This window comes from Oryx dammah, unplaced genomic scaffold (assembly GCF_014754425.2).
Source record: "Oryx dammah isolate SB20612 unplaced genomic scaffold, SCBI_Odam_1.1 HiC_scaffold_7, whole genome shotgun sequence".
Classification (NCBI taxonomy): Eukaryota; Metazoa; Chordata; class Mammalia; order Artiodactyla; family Bovidae; genus Oryx; species Oryx dammah.
In genome coordinates, this window is record NW_024070191.1 from 25,763,899 (window position 1) to 25,777,859 (window position 13,961).

Genomic DNA, 13,961 nt, shown 5'->3' on the forward strand with positions numbered 1-13,961 from the left:
CACAAAATAACCAAGTACTTGGAAGTTTCATTAACATCTGGAGGCATTTATATTTAAGACTTTATAACAGTAATACAGACTTCCTATGCCTGGTATAAATGAAAATAGGAACCTTGTCTTACTCCACTTACCTACTGGGAGTTCTTAAAAGCTGACACAGATATACTAGATGGTATATAGGTGACTCATTTTCAACTTAAGATGTACAGGCTCTACGACATACATTATTACACAAACCTTGTAGCTCATGTTAGGTCTCCCCCAAATAAGGCAACCTATATACTAGTAAACTATTTGGTTATTTTGACTTGCAATAATACCAGAACATCTTTGTTAACTCTTGACTGATATGGTGGCATGAGCCTTTTGGAGGACAGTGAGCAATGTTTTAAGCATTGTTATATTAAGTAGATGCATTAAAGAATCAAAACCCTTAAGGAAGAGGACCCAGAGGAAATTGGGGAATACAGCTGATTCTTGTTATTTGTGGAAGTTACAGTATATTAAAGTTGCTGCCAACCTTGAATCAGTAAATACTGAACTATTAATATTAGTCTTAGTAGAAATACAGGGTAAGGTTCCTGTAGGCCTCTGGTGACATTTTTGACAACTGGAATGCCATATGCAGTAAGCTTGCCTGCCAACATCTCTGTAAAACAAGCCAGTCTCATTGGAAACTTGCCACATAACCTTTTCCTGTAAAACACTTAGCAGGTGTCTTTGAAATTCTTCCCCAGTCTCCTGTTCTGCAGAACTTGCCTGCATCCATTATCACCTTCTGAAACGTGGGAGCCAGCAAGCTCTAGACAAGAAGGGCTTAACATTCTCCTGACCCTTAGTGCCATGATCAAATGTCTCTTTGGCTTTTCACCTTCTAACAATGCTGCCTACAAGCTTTTTAATGGTGGTCATCTCATGAATCTATAAATGTAGATTCCATTCTCCCCACAGGAAAGGTACTCAAATGTTCCTTCAACACTTTCTGGAGAGGCTTGATGTACAAGTTGGTGAATTTTGTTTTCCTTTTTCTGAATGTGCCATATTTTTAGCCAATAGCCCTGTAACTTTATGTTACAGTGTAGCTTATGTAACATGCATTTTCTCTGTAAGGCACATCATAGACCTCTTGAGCTTAGGAACACCAGACAGCATTTCAGCATTACATGGTGGAGGCCATTTTAAATGGTGACATCACCAATAAAAATGCAAACAACAAGCACTAAACAGGTGATGAAATGGACACTTAATTATAAGACAACAGCTGGAATAAGATGCGGAGCACTGTCTCATCTGGATACAAAAATGCATCAAGTGACTCAAATTTTTCACCATTCTGCATATGCCTGCAAATGACTGAAAGTGCTGCTGCTGAGTACTGGTGCTGAGGTTACAAACACATTTTAGCAAGTAGGAGAATTAGAAAATATGGCAAATACGGAATCTGTGAATAATGAGGATCAGTGATATATATAACTGAAGGCAATTTCTGTATACATGAATCTAACATAAACAATGGTCCTCTGTATTTAATAATCAACAGGATAAGACAGTGGCAAAACTAACACAAAATACTACAAACCTGTTTTTCAAAAACAACTTATTCTTCACCTCCTTTCCATTTAATTTTCACTTTAATATTTGTAACAACTCATTACAAAATTTGGTCATTTCATAAGATATATGACTTTGTGCATGTTTGCTTGAGTTTAACTTACGTTGAAGTGAATATAGACCATATGACATTTTTATAGAGGCTCTCTATATATACCCTTAGCCCAAACTCCCCAGTGTAAATACTTCATGTAACTATAATGAAATATGAAAACCAGAAAAATGACATTGGTCTAATACACAGACCTCATTAATATTTTACTAGTTTTATGTGCAGTTACGTGTGTGGGGGTAGTTCTGTGCAATTTTATCACATGTGTAGATTCATGTAACAACCACTATAATCAAGATACACAACCGTTCCATCACCACAAAGATCATTCTTATTCTACCCCTTTACATATAGTAATACTGATAACCTTATTCCTCCTCTCTGCCTGTAAATCCTAGAACTACCAATCTGTTCTCCATCTCTATGCTTTCATCATTTCAAGAATGTTTTGTAAATGGAACTTTATATTATAAAGTTCTATTTACACTTAATATTTACAACCTATGGAGACTGGCTTTTCAAATTCAGCATACTGCTTTTGAGATTCAATTAAGCTGCTGATACAGTATATCTTTTTTTTTTTTTTAACTTGCTAAGTATCCTACAGTATTGATGCATCACACTTTAACCATTTACTCAATGGAAATCAGGGTGACTAACAGTTTTTGGCTACTACAAATAAAGCTGCTATAAACATTTCCATATAGGTTTTAGTGTGGACGTAAGCATCCATTTCTCTGGGATAAATGCCTCGAAGTACAACAGCAGGGTCATATGGCAGTTGTGTGTTTAGTTTTTCAAGAAACCATTAAACTTTTTCAGAAAGTGTCTGAACTATCTTACGCTTCCATTGGTTGCCTGACTGATCTGGCTTGTCCTATTCCTCCTAGCTTTTGGCATTGCTGTTCTTATTTCAGCTGTTTTAACAAGAATAAAGGGAGCCCCCATTGTGGTTTTCATTAGCATTTTGTTAATGGCTAAGATACTGAATATCGTTTTTGTGCTTATTTGCCAATCTATACATTCTCTTTAGCGAAATGACTATTCATGTCTTTTTCCTGTTTTCTGGTTGATTCCACTTTATGATTCATCTAGTACAGCATTTCGCATTATATACTCTGCATATAAGTTAAATAAACAGGGTGAAAATATACAGCATTGATCTCCTTTCCCAATTCTGAACTAGTCTGTTGTTCCATGTCCAGTTCTAACTGTTGCTTCTTGACCTGCCTATAGGCTTCTCAGGAGGTGGGCAAGATGGTCTAGTATTCTCAACTTTTAAGAATTTTGCACAGTTTGTTGTGATCCACAGTCAAAGGCTTTAGTGTAGTCAATGAAGGAGATGTTTTTCTGGAACTCTCTTGCTTTTTCAATGATCCAACGGATATTGGCAATTTGATCTCTGGCTCCTCTGCCATTTCTAAATCCAGTTTGTATATCTGGAAGTACTTGGTCACGTACTATTGAAGCCTAGCTTGAAGGATTTTGAGCATTACCTTGCTAACATGTGAAATGAGCTCAACTGTGCAGCAGTTTGAGCATTCTTTGGCATTGTCCTTCTTTGGGACTGGAATGAAAACTGACCTTTTCCAGTCCTGTGGCCACAGGTTTTCCAAATTTGCTGGTGTACTGAGTACAGCATATTCACAGCATCATCTTTTAGGATTTGAAATAGCTCAGTTGTGATTTCATCACCTTCACTAGGTTCATCCTAAGGCCTACTTGATTTCACACTCAAGGATGTCTGGCTCTAGGTGAGTGATTATCTGGGTCACTAAGACCTGTTTTGTACAGTTCTTCTGTGTATTCTTGCCACCTCTTCTTAATATCTTCTGCTTCTGTTATGCCCATACCATTTCTGTCCTTTATTGTGCCCATCTTTGCAAGAAATGTTCCCTTGGTATCTCTTGGTATTTTCTTGAAGCGATCTCTAGTCTTTTCCATTCAATTATTTTCCTCTATTTCTTTGCATTGTTCACTTGAGAAGGCTTTCTTATCTCTCCTTGCTATTCTTTGGGACTCTGCATTCAAATAGGTATATCTTTCCTTTTCTCCTTTTGTCTTTTGCTTCTCTTCTTTTCTCAGCTATCTGTAAAGCCTCCTCAAGGAACCATTTTCCCTTCTTGCATTTCTTTTTCTTGGGGATGGTTTTGGTCACCGCCTCCTGTACAATGCTATGAACCTCCATCCATAGTTCTTCAGGCACTCTATCAGACCTAACAAGTCCCTTAAATCTATTTCTCACTTCCCCTGTATAATCATAAGGGATTCGATTGAGGTCATACCTGAATGGCTTAGTGGTTTTCTCTACTTTCTTTTAAGTCTGAATTTTCCAATAAGGAGCTCATGATCTGAAGGCACAATCAGCTTCAGGTCTTTTTTTTTTGGTAACTGTATAGAGCCTCTTCATCTTCAGCTGCAAAGAATATAATCAATCTGATTTCAGTATTGATCATCTAGTGATGTCCATGTGTAGAGTCATCTGTTGGGTTGTTGGAAGAGGGTGTTTGCTACGACCTGTTTATTTTTTTTGGCAAAACTCCATTAGCCTCTGCCATATTTGTCTGTTACTCCAAGTGTGGCTTTCTACTTTAGCATTTTAATGATTTTAATGAAATTTTAAATTTTAGCATTTTAATGAAAAGAAAATCGTGCGTCTGTGTGTTAGTTCTAGAAGGTCTTATAGGTCTTCATAGAACTGTTTGACTTGAGCTTCTTCAGCATTAACGGTTTGGGGCACTGTGGTGTTGAATGTGGATTACTGTGATGTTGAATGGTTTGCCTTTGAAACAAACAGATCATTGTGTCATTTTTGAGACTGCAGTCAAGGACTGCATTTTGGACTCTTTTGTTGACTATGAGGGCTACTCCATTTCTTCTCAGGGATTCTTGCCCACAATAGTAGATATAATGGTCATCTGAATTAAATTTGCTCATTCCCATCCATTTTAGTTCACTGATTCCTAAAATGTTGATATTCACTCTTGACATCTCCTGTTTGACCACATACAATTTACCTTGATTCATGAACCTAACACTCCATGTTCCTATGCAATACTGTTCTTTACAGCACTAAACTTACTCTCACCACCACTGTGATAAGTCGCCTGACTCCTTGCAACCCCATGGACTGCAGCCCACCAGGCTCCTCTGTCCACGGTATTTTCCAGGTAAGGATACTGGAGTGGTTTGCCATTTCCTTCTCCAGGGGATCTTCCTTCTCCAGGGATTGAACCCAGGTCTCCTGCACTGCAGACAGATTTTTTACCAACTGAGCTACCAGGGAAGCCCATCCACAACTAGGCATCATTGGCTTTGACTCAGTCTCTTCATTCTTTCTGGAGGCTATTTCTCCACTCTTTACCAGTAACATACTGGATACCTACTGACCTGGGTGGGGCACATCTTCCAGTGTCATATCTTTTTGCCTTTTCATACTTTTCATGGGATTCTCAAGGCAAGAATACTGAAGTGGTTTGCCATTCCCATCTCTAGTGGACCACGTTTTGTCAGAACTCTCCACCATGACCCATCCATTCTGGGAGGCGCTGCACAGCACAGCTCATAATTTCATTGAGTTACACAAGGCTGTGGTCCATGTGATCATTTTGGTTGGTTTTCTGGGACTGTGGTTTTCCTTCTGGAGGTTAACTATATGTATTTTTTACATACTTTTTTTTTTTAAAAATCAAGCTGAGTTCTGTATTCCTAGAGTGCTGAGTCTTTATCATGAATGTTGCTTTCTGTCAAGTTTTTCCTAAATAAATTTATATGATCATGTGATTGTTATTCCTTGTCTTGTGAATACAGATTGACTTTCAGATATCAAACCAGTCTTGCATCCCTTGAACAAAACTCCTTTGGTTATAATATATAATTCATTTTATACATTGCTGAATACTATTTCTTTATATTTTGTATAGAATTTGTGTGTTAAGGTTCATCATAGGTATTGGTCTGTAGTTTTCTTTTTTTGTATTACATTTGTTTAGCTTTGGTACCAGGATGCTGCTGCTGCTAAGTCGCCTCAGTCGTGTCCGACTCTGTGCAACCCCATAGATGGCAGCCCACCAGGATAACACTATATACTAATAGTTATTCTTTCCTCTTCTATTTTATAGAAGAAATTGTAAAGGATTTGTATTAATTCCTTTCTTTAATGTTGACTAGAATTCTCCAGTGAAACCATCTGGGCCTGGGGATTTCTTTTCTAACAGATTTTTTTTCAACTGTGAATTCAATTTCTATAATACAGAAATTGGAGACGTTGTGTGTTCAGCTCCAGACCACCACAATAAAATCTATTAAGTATGGAACAGCATTATGTTTAAAAAACAATTTATATAACCTTGATTTTAAATACTTTATTGCTGCAAAAATGCTAACAATCATTTGAGCCCTCAGTGAATTATAATCTTTTTGCAACAGTAACATCAAAGATCACTAATCACAGATCATTAACAAATGTAACAGCAAAGAAGTTTGAAATACTGTGAAAATTACAAAAATTTGATTACAAACTGGCCCCTTTCATCTAAGTTGTAAAGTTTATGTACTTAGATCTATTCATAATATTCTCTTCTTACGCTTTCAATTCTGTGGCTCAGTAGTGATATACTATGTCATTTCTGAGAGTTGCAGTTTGTGTCTTTTTTGTCAGTCTCACTACAGGTAACCTTCCTAAAGGTTTATCAACTTCTTTTTTTATGTTTGCAACCAGCTTCTTAATTTCATTTTCTTTGTGTTTGTTATGGGCTTATCCTGTTACTCTTTTTCTAGTTCCTTAAGAAAGAAACTTAGACTACTTGTTTGAAACCTATTTTCTAATGGAAGTATTTAGTGTTATAAATTTGTCAGCCATGATTCAGTTGTTTCCCTCAAATTTTGATGTTTGATCTCCTTTTTTATTCAATCCAATGTATTTCTGAAATCTCATGAATATTTAGAAATGTATTGTTTACTTTCCATGTGTTCAAAGACTTATCTAATGCTATCATTAATTTCTAGATTATTTGACTTCTGCTGCTGCTAAGTCACTTCAGTCGTGTCTGACTGACTCTGTGTGACCCCGTAGACGGCAGCCCACTAGGCTCCTCTGTCCCTAGGGTTCTCCAGGCAATACTGGAGTGGGTTGCCATTTCCTTCTCCAATGCATCTGTTCTTTTAAATATGTTGAAATGTGTTTCATGGCCCAACACATTGTCTATCTTCAGTTCAGTTCAGTTCAGTCACTCAGTCGTGTCCGACTCTGCGACCCCATGAATCGCAGCACGCCAGGCCTCCCTGTCCATCACCAACTCCCGGAGTTCACTCAGACTCACGTCCATCGAGTCCGTGATGCCATCCAGCCATCTCATCCTGTCATCCCCTTCTCCTCCTGCCCCCAATCCCTCCTGCCCCCAATCCCTCCCAGCATCAGGGTCTTTTCCAATGAGTCAACTCTTCACATGAGGTGGCCAAAGTACTGGAGCTTCAGAATAATGTGCAAATGTCAATCAGATCTTGTTAGTTGACAGAGTTAAGTTCTTCTATATCTTCACTGATTTTTTGTCTCTGCAGTCCTGCTGGCTGTTGAGAGAGGTGTACTGAAATCACCAACTGCCATTCCAGACTTGCCCATTTTTCCTTTAGTTCTATCAGTGCTGCTTCATGGTTTCTGAAGCTTTGTCATTTAGGGATACATATTTAGGACTCCTGCATCTTACTAGTGGATTTATGCAATATCCCCTTCTGTTCCTGGAATTTTCATTCCTCTGAAGTCTACTGATATAAATAGCCACTCTGCTTTATTCTGATTGTTTGCATGGCTTATCTTTCCCTATACACTTACTTTAAACCAACTTATATCCCTATATTTAAAGTGCCTTTGTCAACAGTCTATAATTGGGTCATGGTTTTTTTTCAATCCATTGTGTAAACGTCTTAACTGGTATGAGATAAATTATATTTAATATAACTGATACAATAGGGCTTAAGCCTGCCATTTTACTGTTTATTTTTCCCTCAGTTGTTCAATTCTCTACTTCACTTTTTCTGGCTTCCTGTGGGTTATGTGAACATTTTTAAAATTCCATTTTGATTTATCCATAGTGTCTTTATAAACAACTTTTAATTCTGAGATAACTATGTGTACATGTGCTCGTGTCCAACTCTTTGTGACCCCATGAACTTCAGACCACCAGGCTCCTCTGTCCTTGTTCCAACTGTCAAACAAAATTAGAAAACTCAAGAAGAGGAACTGTCGATTGTATTTCCATTTCTACTCTCCTTTGTCCCTCCTTCATTCCTAATGTTCCCAGCTTCTTTTGTCATTTTCGGCTTGGAAACTTTGTTTAGCCATTCTACACCAAGATTTACTAGTGAAAAATTTTGAGTTTTACTTCATCTGAGAATGTCTATTTCAGTTGTACTCCTGAGGATATTTTTCTGGGTATAGTTCTTTTCTTTCTGCACTTAAAAAATGTTGTGCCACTTCCTCTGGGCTCCATGGTTTCTAATTAAATATCTGCCATTCAATTTTTCCCCAATAAAAACATTTAGTTGCTGTCAAGATTTTTTCTGTTCTTAATTTTCAGAAGTTTGATTATGATGTGCCTTGTGATGGACATCTCTGGCTTTATCCTCATTAGGGTTCATTCGACCTTTTGATTTTATGTTGTTGTTTAGTTGTTAAGACATGTCTGACACTCTTTGTGACCCCATGGACTGTAACCTGCTGGGTTCCAGGCAAGACTACTGGAGTGGGTTGCCATTTCCTTCTCCAGGGGATCTTCCCAATCCAGGCATCAAACCCGCATTGCTTGCATCTCCTGCACTGACAGGCAGATTCTTGACCACTGCACCAGCTGGGACTGTATGGGTTTATGCCTCTTGACAAGTTTGGGGAACTTTCAGAGAGTATTTATTCAAATACTCTTTCAGCTCTATGCTCTCTTCTACTTCTGAAGCTCTGAGAACAAAGAAATTAGGTCTTTTATTATTGTTCCACAGGTTCCTGAGGCTCTGTTATTTGATGTCTTCTCTGTTGTTTAGGCTGGGTAACTTGTTACTGTATCGTCCAATTCACTACTTCTTTCCAAAATCTTCTCAATTCTTCTCTGGAACCCATCCAATTAGTTTTTATTTCAATTATTGCATTTTTCAGTTCCAAAACTTCTACTTAGTTCTTTATTACATTTTTCATTTCTTTCTTGCAATTTTCCATTTGTTTCAAAAGTGTTTGCAATTGGTTGTTTAAGCATCATTAGAATGACTTTAATTTTTTAATTGGTAGAAATGATGACTGGTTTAAAAGCCTTGTCAGATAATTTCAACATCTGTTTTATTGTGTTGCTGGCATTTGTTGATTCTTCTTTTCTCATTCAAGTTGAGATTTTCCTGATGGGTGGTAAGATGATTTTTTAAATATTTTGGTCATTTGGGATACTCTTGGAGAAGGAAATGGCAACCCACTCCAGTATTCTTGCCTGGAGAATCCCATGGACGGAGGAGCCTTGTAGGCTACAGTCCACAGGGCCGCAAAGAGTCGGACACAACTGAGCCATGGTCAATCTTCTGTGGTAATAAGCCTCTACTAAGACTAAGTCACAGGGGTAACTGTGCCTGTAGGAGAAGGCTGGGGGTGGGGAGACTAACTCTTTACCACCAGGAAGTACTGGCTCTCCCCAGGGTCTCCACTGATACCCTGGTGGTGACAGGGGTGAGGGTTGGGGGTGGGTCAGAGTAGGGGTGGCGGGGAGGGGGGTGGTGGTGGTGGGGTTGGGGCGGGGCGGGTGGCTGTCTTGTTACCAGGAGAAGGAGGTAGAAGTCGATGCTCCTGACTCAGCCTCCACTGACACTGTGGGAGGGGGACAGCTACCCTGTTACCGGGGTGTGTGACAGAATCTCGGCTCCCCTCCTGGTCTTCACTGACTCTGCTCCCACCGAGTGTCTCATCCCCACCGGCAACTCATCACCATAGGGCAGGAGCAGAAATCCACAGACACTGCGGGGACAGCAGAGAGGGGGCCGTATGACGTTCCACGCAGGGAAAGGCACTGGACAGGCGGAGGTGGAGGCGGACGTTTGGGCCCTCCATTCACACTTTGCTGAGAAAAGGAAGAGACGCTCTGCTGTTTCTTCCTCCAGGTGTTTTGCAGGAATAGAGTGTTCACTGTCAATCAGGTTGACGATCTATGTTACCCTACTCCCAGTCCTTGGCAAAACAGAACAGACTTTTCTTAGGGCTTTTTGTGTCTGTAAGAGTTGGCATTTCTCAGTTGTGGTCATCCAGTTTGAGACATGAAGGAAACAAAAAGGAAATCTGAAGAACTTTATACTATGTCAATACTTAACTCCCAGGGTCTCACACAGGCTCATCTTCCTCTCTCCATCCTTCAAAGTCTTGTTTGTTCTATGTGTGATGTCCAGTGTTTTTAACTGTGTACTTACTGGGAGTGATAGGAGACATGTGTCTATCTTACTTTGTGTGGGAAAAAAGTACATGTGTGTTTAAAGACTTAAAGGCCTAACTTAAGCTAATTTTATGAAGAGTCAAAATTGAAGATGAGCATAAACTAAGATCAGAGAAATGCACTAATAATTATGAAATAATCCCATAGAATTATTACCTTTCCCAGCTGTCCTCCTGATCTTGGGAATGGTGAATTTTTTCAAAGGATTAGTTACAAATAAAGGTTGACTGGTTGAGTTCATTTTCCATAGACTCTTGTATTTAGCAATCTCTTTCATTTCCATTTTATTGGTGGCCTAAAATCAACCCAAAGTTATTAAACAAAAGGTCAATAAATAATAAAAGGCAATGGCAGTAAAACTGTTTAAAAGTTCTTATATGGAATTGAATAAAGATATATTTTTAGTCAAACAACAGATTTCAATCTCATTTTGCAGGTTACTCAAAATAAAAATGAATTAACTTTTGATTTTATATACTATTTAAAATATTTTCTAGTTTTTTTTTTACTCATTTATTTATTTATTTTAATCTGGCTGCACTGGGTCTTACTTGTGGCATACAGGATCTGGCTCCTTGTCCAGGGATCGAACCCAGGCCCCCTGCATTGGGAGCACAGAATCTTAGCCTTTGGACCACCAGGGAAGTCCCTATTTTGTAGTTTCTAACAGACATTTTCCTGGAAGTTTAAACCTTCTGTGTTTCCAAAAAGCTTAATAATCCTGCTGCTGCTAAGTCACTTCAGTCGTGTCCGACTCTGTTAGACCCCACAGACGGCAGCCCACCAGGCTCCCCCGTCCCTGGGATTCTCCAGGCAAGAGTACTGGAGTGGGTTCCCATTGCCTTCTCTGAATATCTCCTAAACAACAATATTTATTAACATTTGGTAAAATTCTTGCCAAGTACCTATTTTTTAAAACATTTTTCCTATGGGCTTCTGTGAATTTAACATATTCTCTAAATTAGAATCTTTGGCTTTTGGAAAAACCTTTATGAAGGATGTAAATCTGCATTGGTATCCCTACAACTGATGGGCTAAAACAGTCAACAGCTATTGTTCCACAGTATCACTACCAATGGATTAAGACATTATACATTGCCATACCACCATTCCTTTTCCTCCTTTCAACCTTTTCCCCAAACATACACACATACATTAAAATTAACCTTCCAAGTAGAACTCAAACACGATATCAAAGGAAACCTATGGTGCCCACACACAGAGAAATATATGCAAAGATATATTTTTCAGGCCATTTCATAATATGGCTCTGGGCCTCCTGAAACCCAGAGTCACAAACATGACATCACATTCCAAATGAAGAGCTGCCAAAATTCTACAGAAGGGTCACAAAGGAAAAGATTCTATAGAAGGTTCACAAACAGTTACCCTCCCAACCCCTACTCCTTCACTCTTTGTGAAAGGTGATCTCTCAATCTCACAAACATGGTTCAAAACAGGGAATGGAATGAGATCTCTAGAAAGAGAAGAAAACCAGCCTTTCTCTCATCCAGTCACATGGAGACACACCAGTGGTGGTGCCTGCTAACAAGAATCCCCCTAAGATATACCAGCTCCAGAAATATTTGTCAAGACTTCCATTTCACATGGAAGTTTCATGAGGCAAAAAAGAATAATTTATAGAATAACTCACATTACAAAAAACTCTTCATTGTGATCTATACCTACTCCACACAAAGGTATACAACCATTCTGAATTTACTTTACTTGAAGAACTTCATCCTGTGACAATATTTTCTTTAACTACAGTTAAACTGTATTTTCAGTTAAGGTGGGCAATATTCCATGGTTCCTTATAAAATGTTTTCCTAGTAGAATTACAGTAAAGACTTCTGAGATTTACTCATTTTGTTCCTCAATGCTTGGGATAATACTTAGACACAAAGTGGCTAAAAAATGTATGTTAAAAACCATCTGATGAAAGATGAATATTCAGGGAACAACAGTATTCAACTTTCTTCATTAATCTGCATCCAGCAAGTTTTCAAGGGTAACCTTTCAAGTAAGAATAATACATCTTTAAATTCAACCCAAACAAATCAGCCACATTAAAGTGATAACAAATTATTTCTTTATGCTCATATACCACAGTCCTATATCCATTTATATTGTTTATTTTTACATACAGATGCAAAGATACATCACACTATACTGTGAAATATACATAACAGTCCTATAATCATTATCTGTGTATTTATATATATTGTTTATTTTTCTATGTGTAAAAATAAAATCAGGAAGTATGAACCCAGCAGCTTCATATTATGGCTGTCCTATAAGGTCCTGGATTATCTGGGTGAGAGTAAAGAAAAAAAAATCAACACTAAAAACTTTAAGAATCATTAATGCACGGGACATTGAACTTGGTAAGTCCTTAACAGATACTAAAACGGATGAATGAATGAACTGAAGATCAAACAAAGAAACCAAAACCAAAAAGCTTCCCCCACGACTAAAATGTCTGTTCATACAGACCATAAGGGTGTGTATATTATGAGCAACTTTAAGCCAAAACACTTAAAGATTATACAAAACAATAAATTCTAGGAAAAAATTATTTTACTAGTAAAATTATTTTACTAAAAAATTATTTTACTTTTGCAAGAAGAAATTAACATAATGCATCATCCTATCACATTAAAATGAAGTTGAATCAGTCGTTACAAATTGATTCTAAAGATAAAAATAATGATATTAATATATCATAAGCAAGCCAAGTATATCCAAGGATGCAAGAGAGATTTAATATGTATGTTTTATTTACTAATATAAACCTATTGAAGGAGGAAAAAAATCAAGTGATTATCTCAGTAAATGAAATCAGCTAATCAAATTCAAAATTCACTTATGATTTTAAAAAGTCTTAAGAAAGCATTCATTAACTTCATAAGTTATTTGCCCAAAATTTACAGTAAATTGGTAAATATCCAATGCACTCCTTTTAAATTTAGAATAAAACAAGGATACCACTATCTCTGCTTCCTTTGAACAATGTCCTGGAGGTGCTCATAAGGGCAGAAGACAAGACATAAACAGTATAAAGAAACTAAAAAGCTGAAAGGGAAAGGAAAAGGGCTTGAGAACTTCAGGGAGTGAAAGAGAATGATTTTTGGCTTGTAAGAGAAAAATTAGACTCAAATAATTTGGAGAAGGCAATGGCAACCCACTCCAGCACTCTTGCCTGGAAAAATCTCACGGATGGAGGAGCCTGGTGGGCTGCAGTCCATGGGGTCGCTAAGAGTCGGACACGACTGAGCGACGTTATTTCACTTTTCACTTTCATGCATTGGAGAAGAAAATGGCAATTCACTCCAGTATTCTTGCCTGGAGAATCCCAGGGACGGGGGAGCCTGGTGGGCTGCCGTCTATGGGGTCGCAGAGAGTCGGACACGACTGAAGCAACTTAGCAGCAGCAGCAACACAGATTAAGAATGAATTTTACTTAAAACAGGTAAAAAATCACAGTGGTTCAATTTTTGGTTCTACCATTAATTAGATATGCTGTGTGCAGCAAAAGGTCTAACTTCTCTGAGCCTAATAGTATCCATACCTCACATGGTTGCAGAAGCTGGTACAAAACAACTGCATACTATGAACTGTTAACTGACAGCCTGAAGCCTATAATATGGAACCAACTTACAGAGTTCATCAAGAAGCAGTATTGCGAAGAAGGTTCAAAGTCAAGTGATAATGGTTTTAATTCTCAATCTGCAATTAACCAACTTTATTTCCTCTAACAATTTTCTAGAAAACTTACTTTACTGAATACTTTGTAGTGCATGACTGTGCTGGGATTATGAATCCTAACACACTTTTCAGAGGCA

At 38.0% G+C, this 13,961-nt stretch overlaps 1 protein-coding gene across 1 annotated transcript in view; it reads right to left on the minus strand.

Moving 5' to 3' along the window:
• TEX15 (testis expressed 15, meiosis and synapsis associated) overlaps positions 1 to 13,961 on the minus strand; it is a 65,229-nt gene that overhangs the window by 36,514 nt on the left and 14,754 nt on the right. The window contains exon 2 of the mRNA XM_040242902.1: positions 10,273 to 10,411. Coding sequence (XP_040098836.1) covers positions 10,273 to 10,411 — 139 coding nt within the window. The remainder of the gene's footprint in view (positions 1 to 10,272; positions 10,412 to 13,961) is intronic.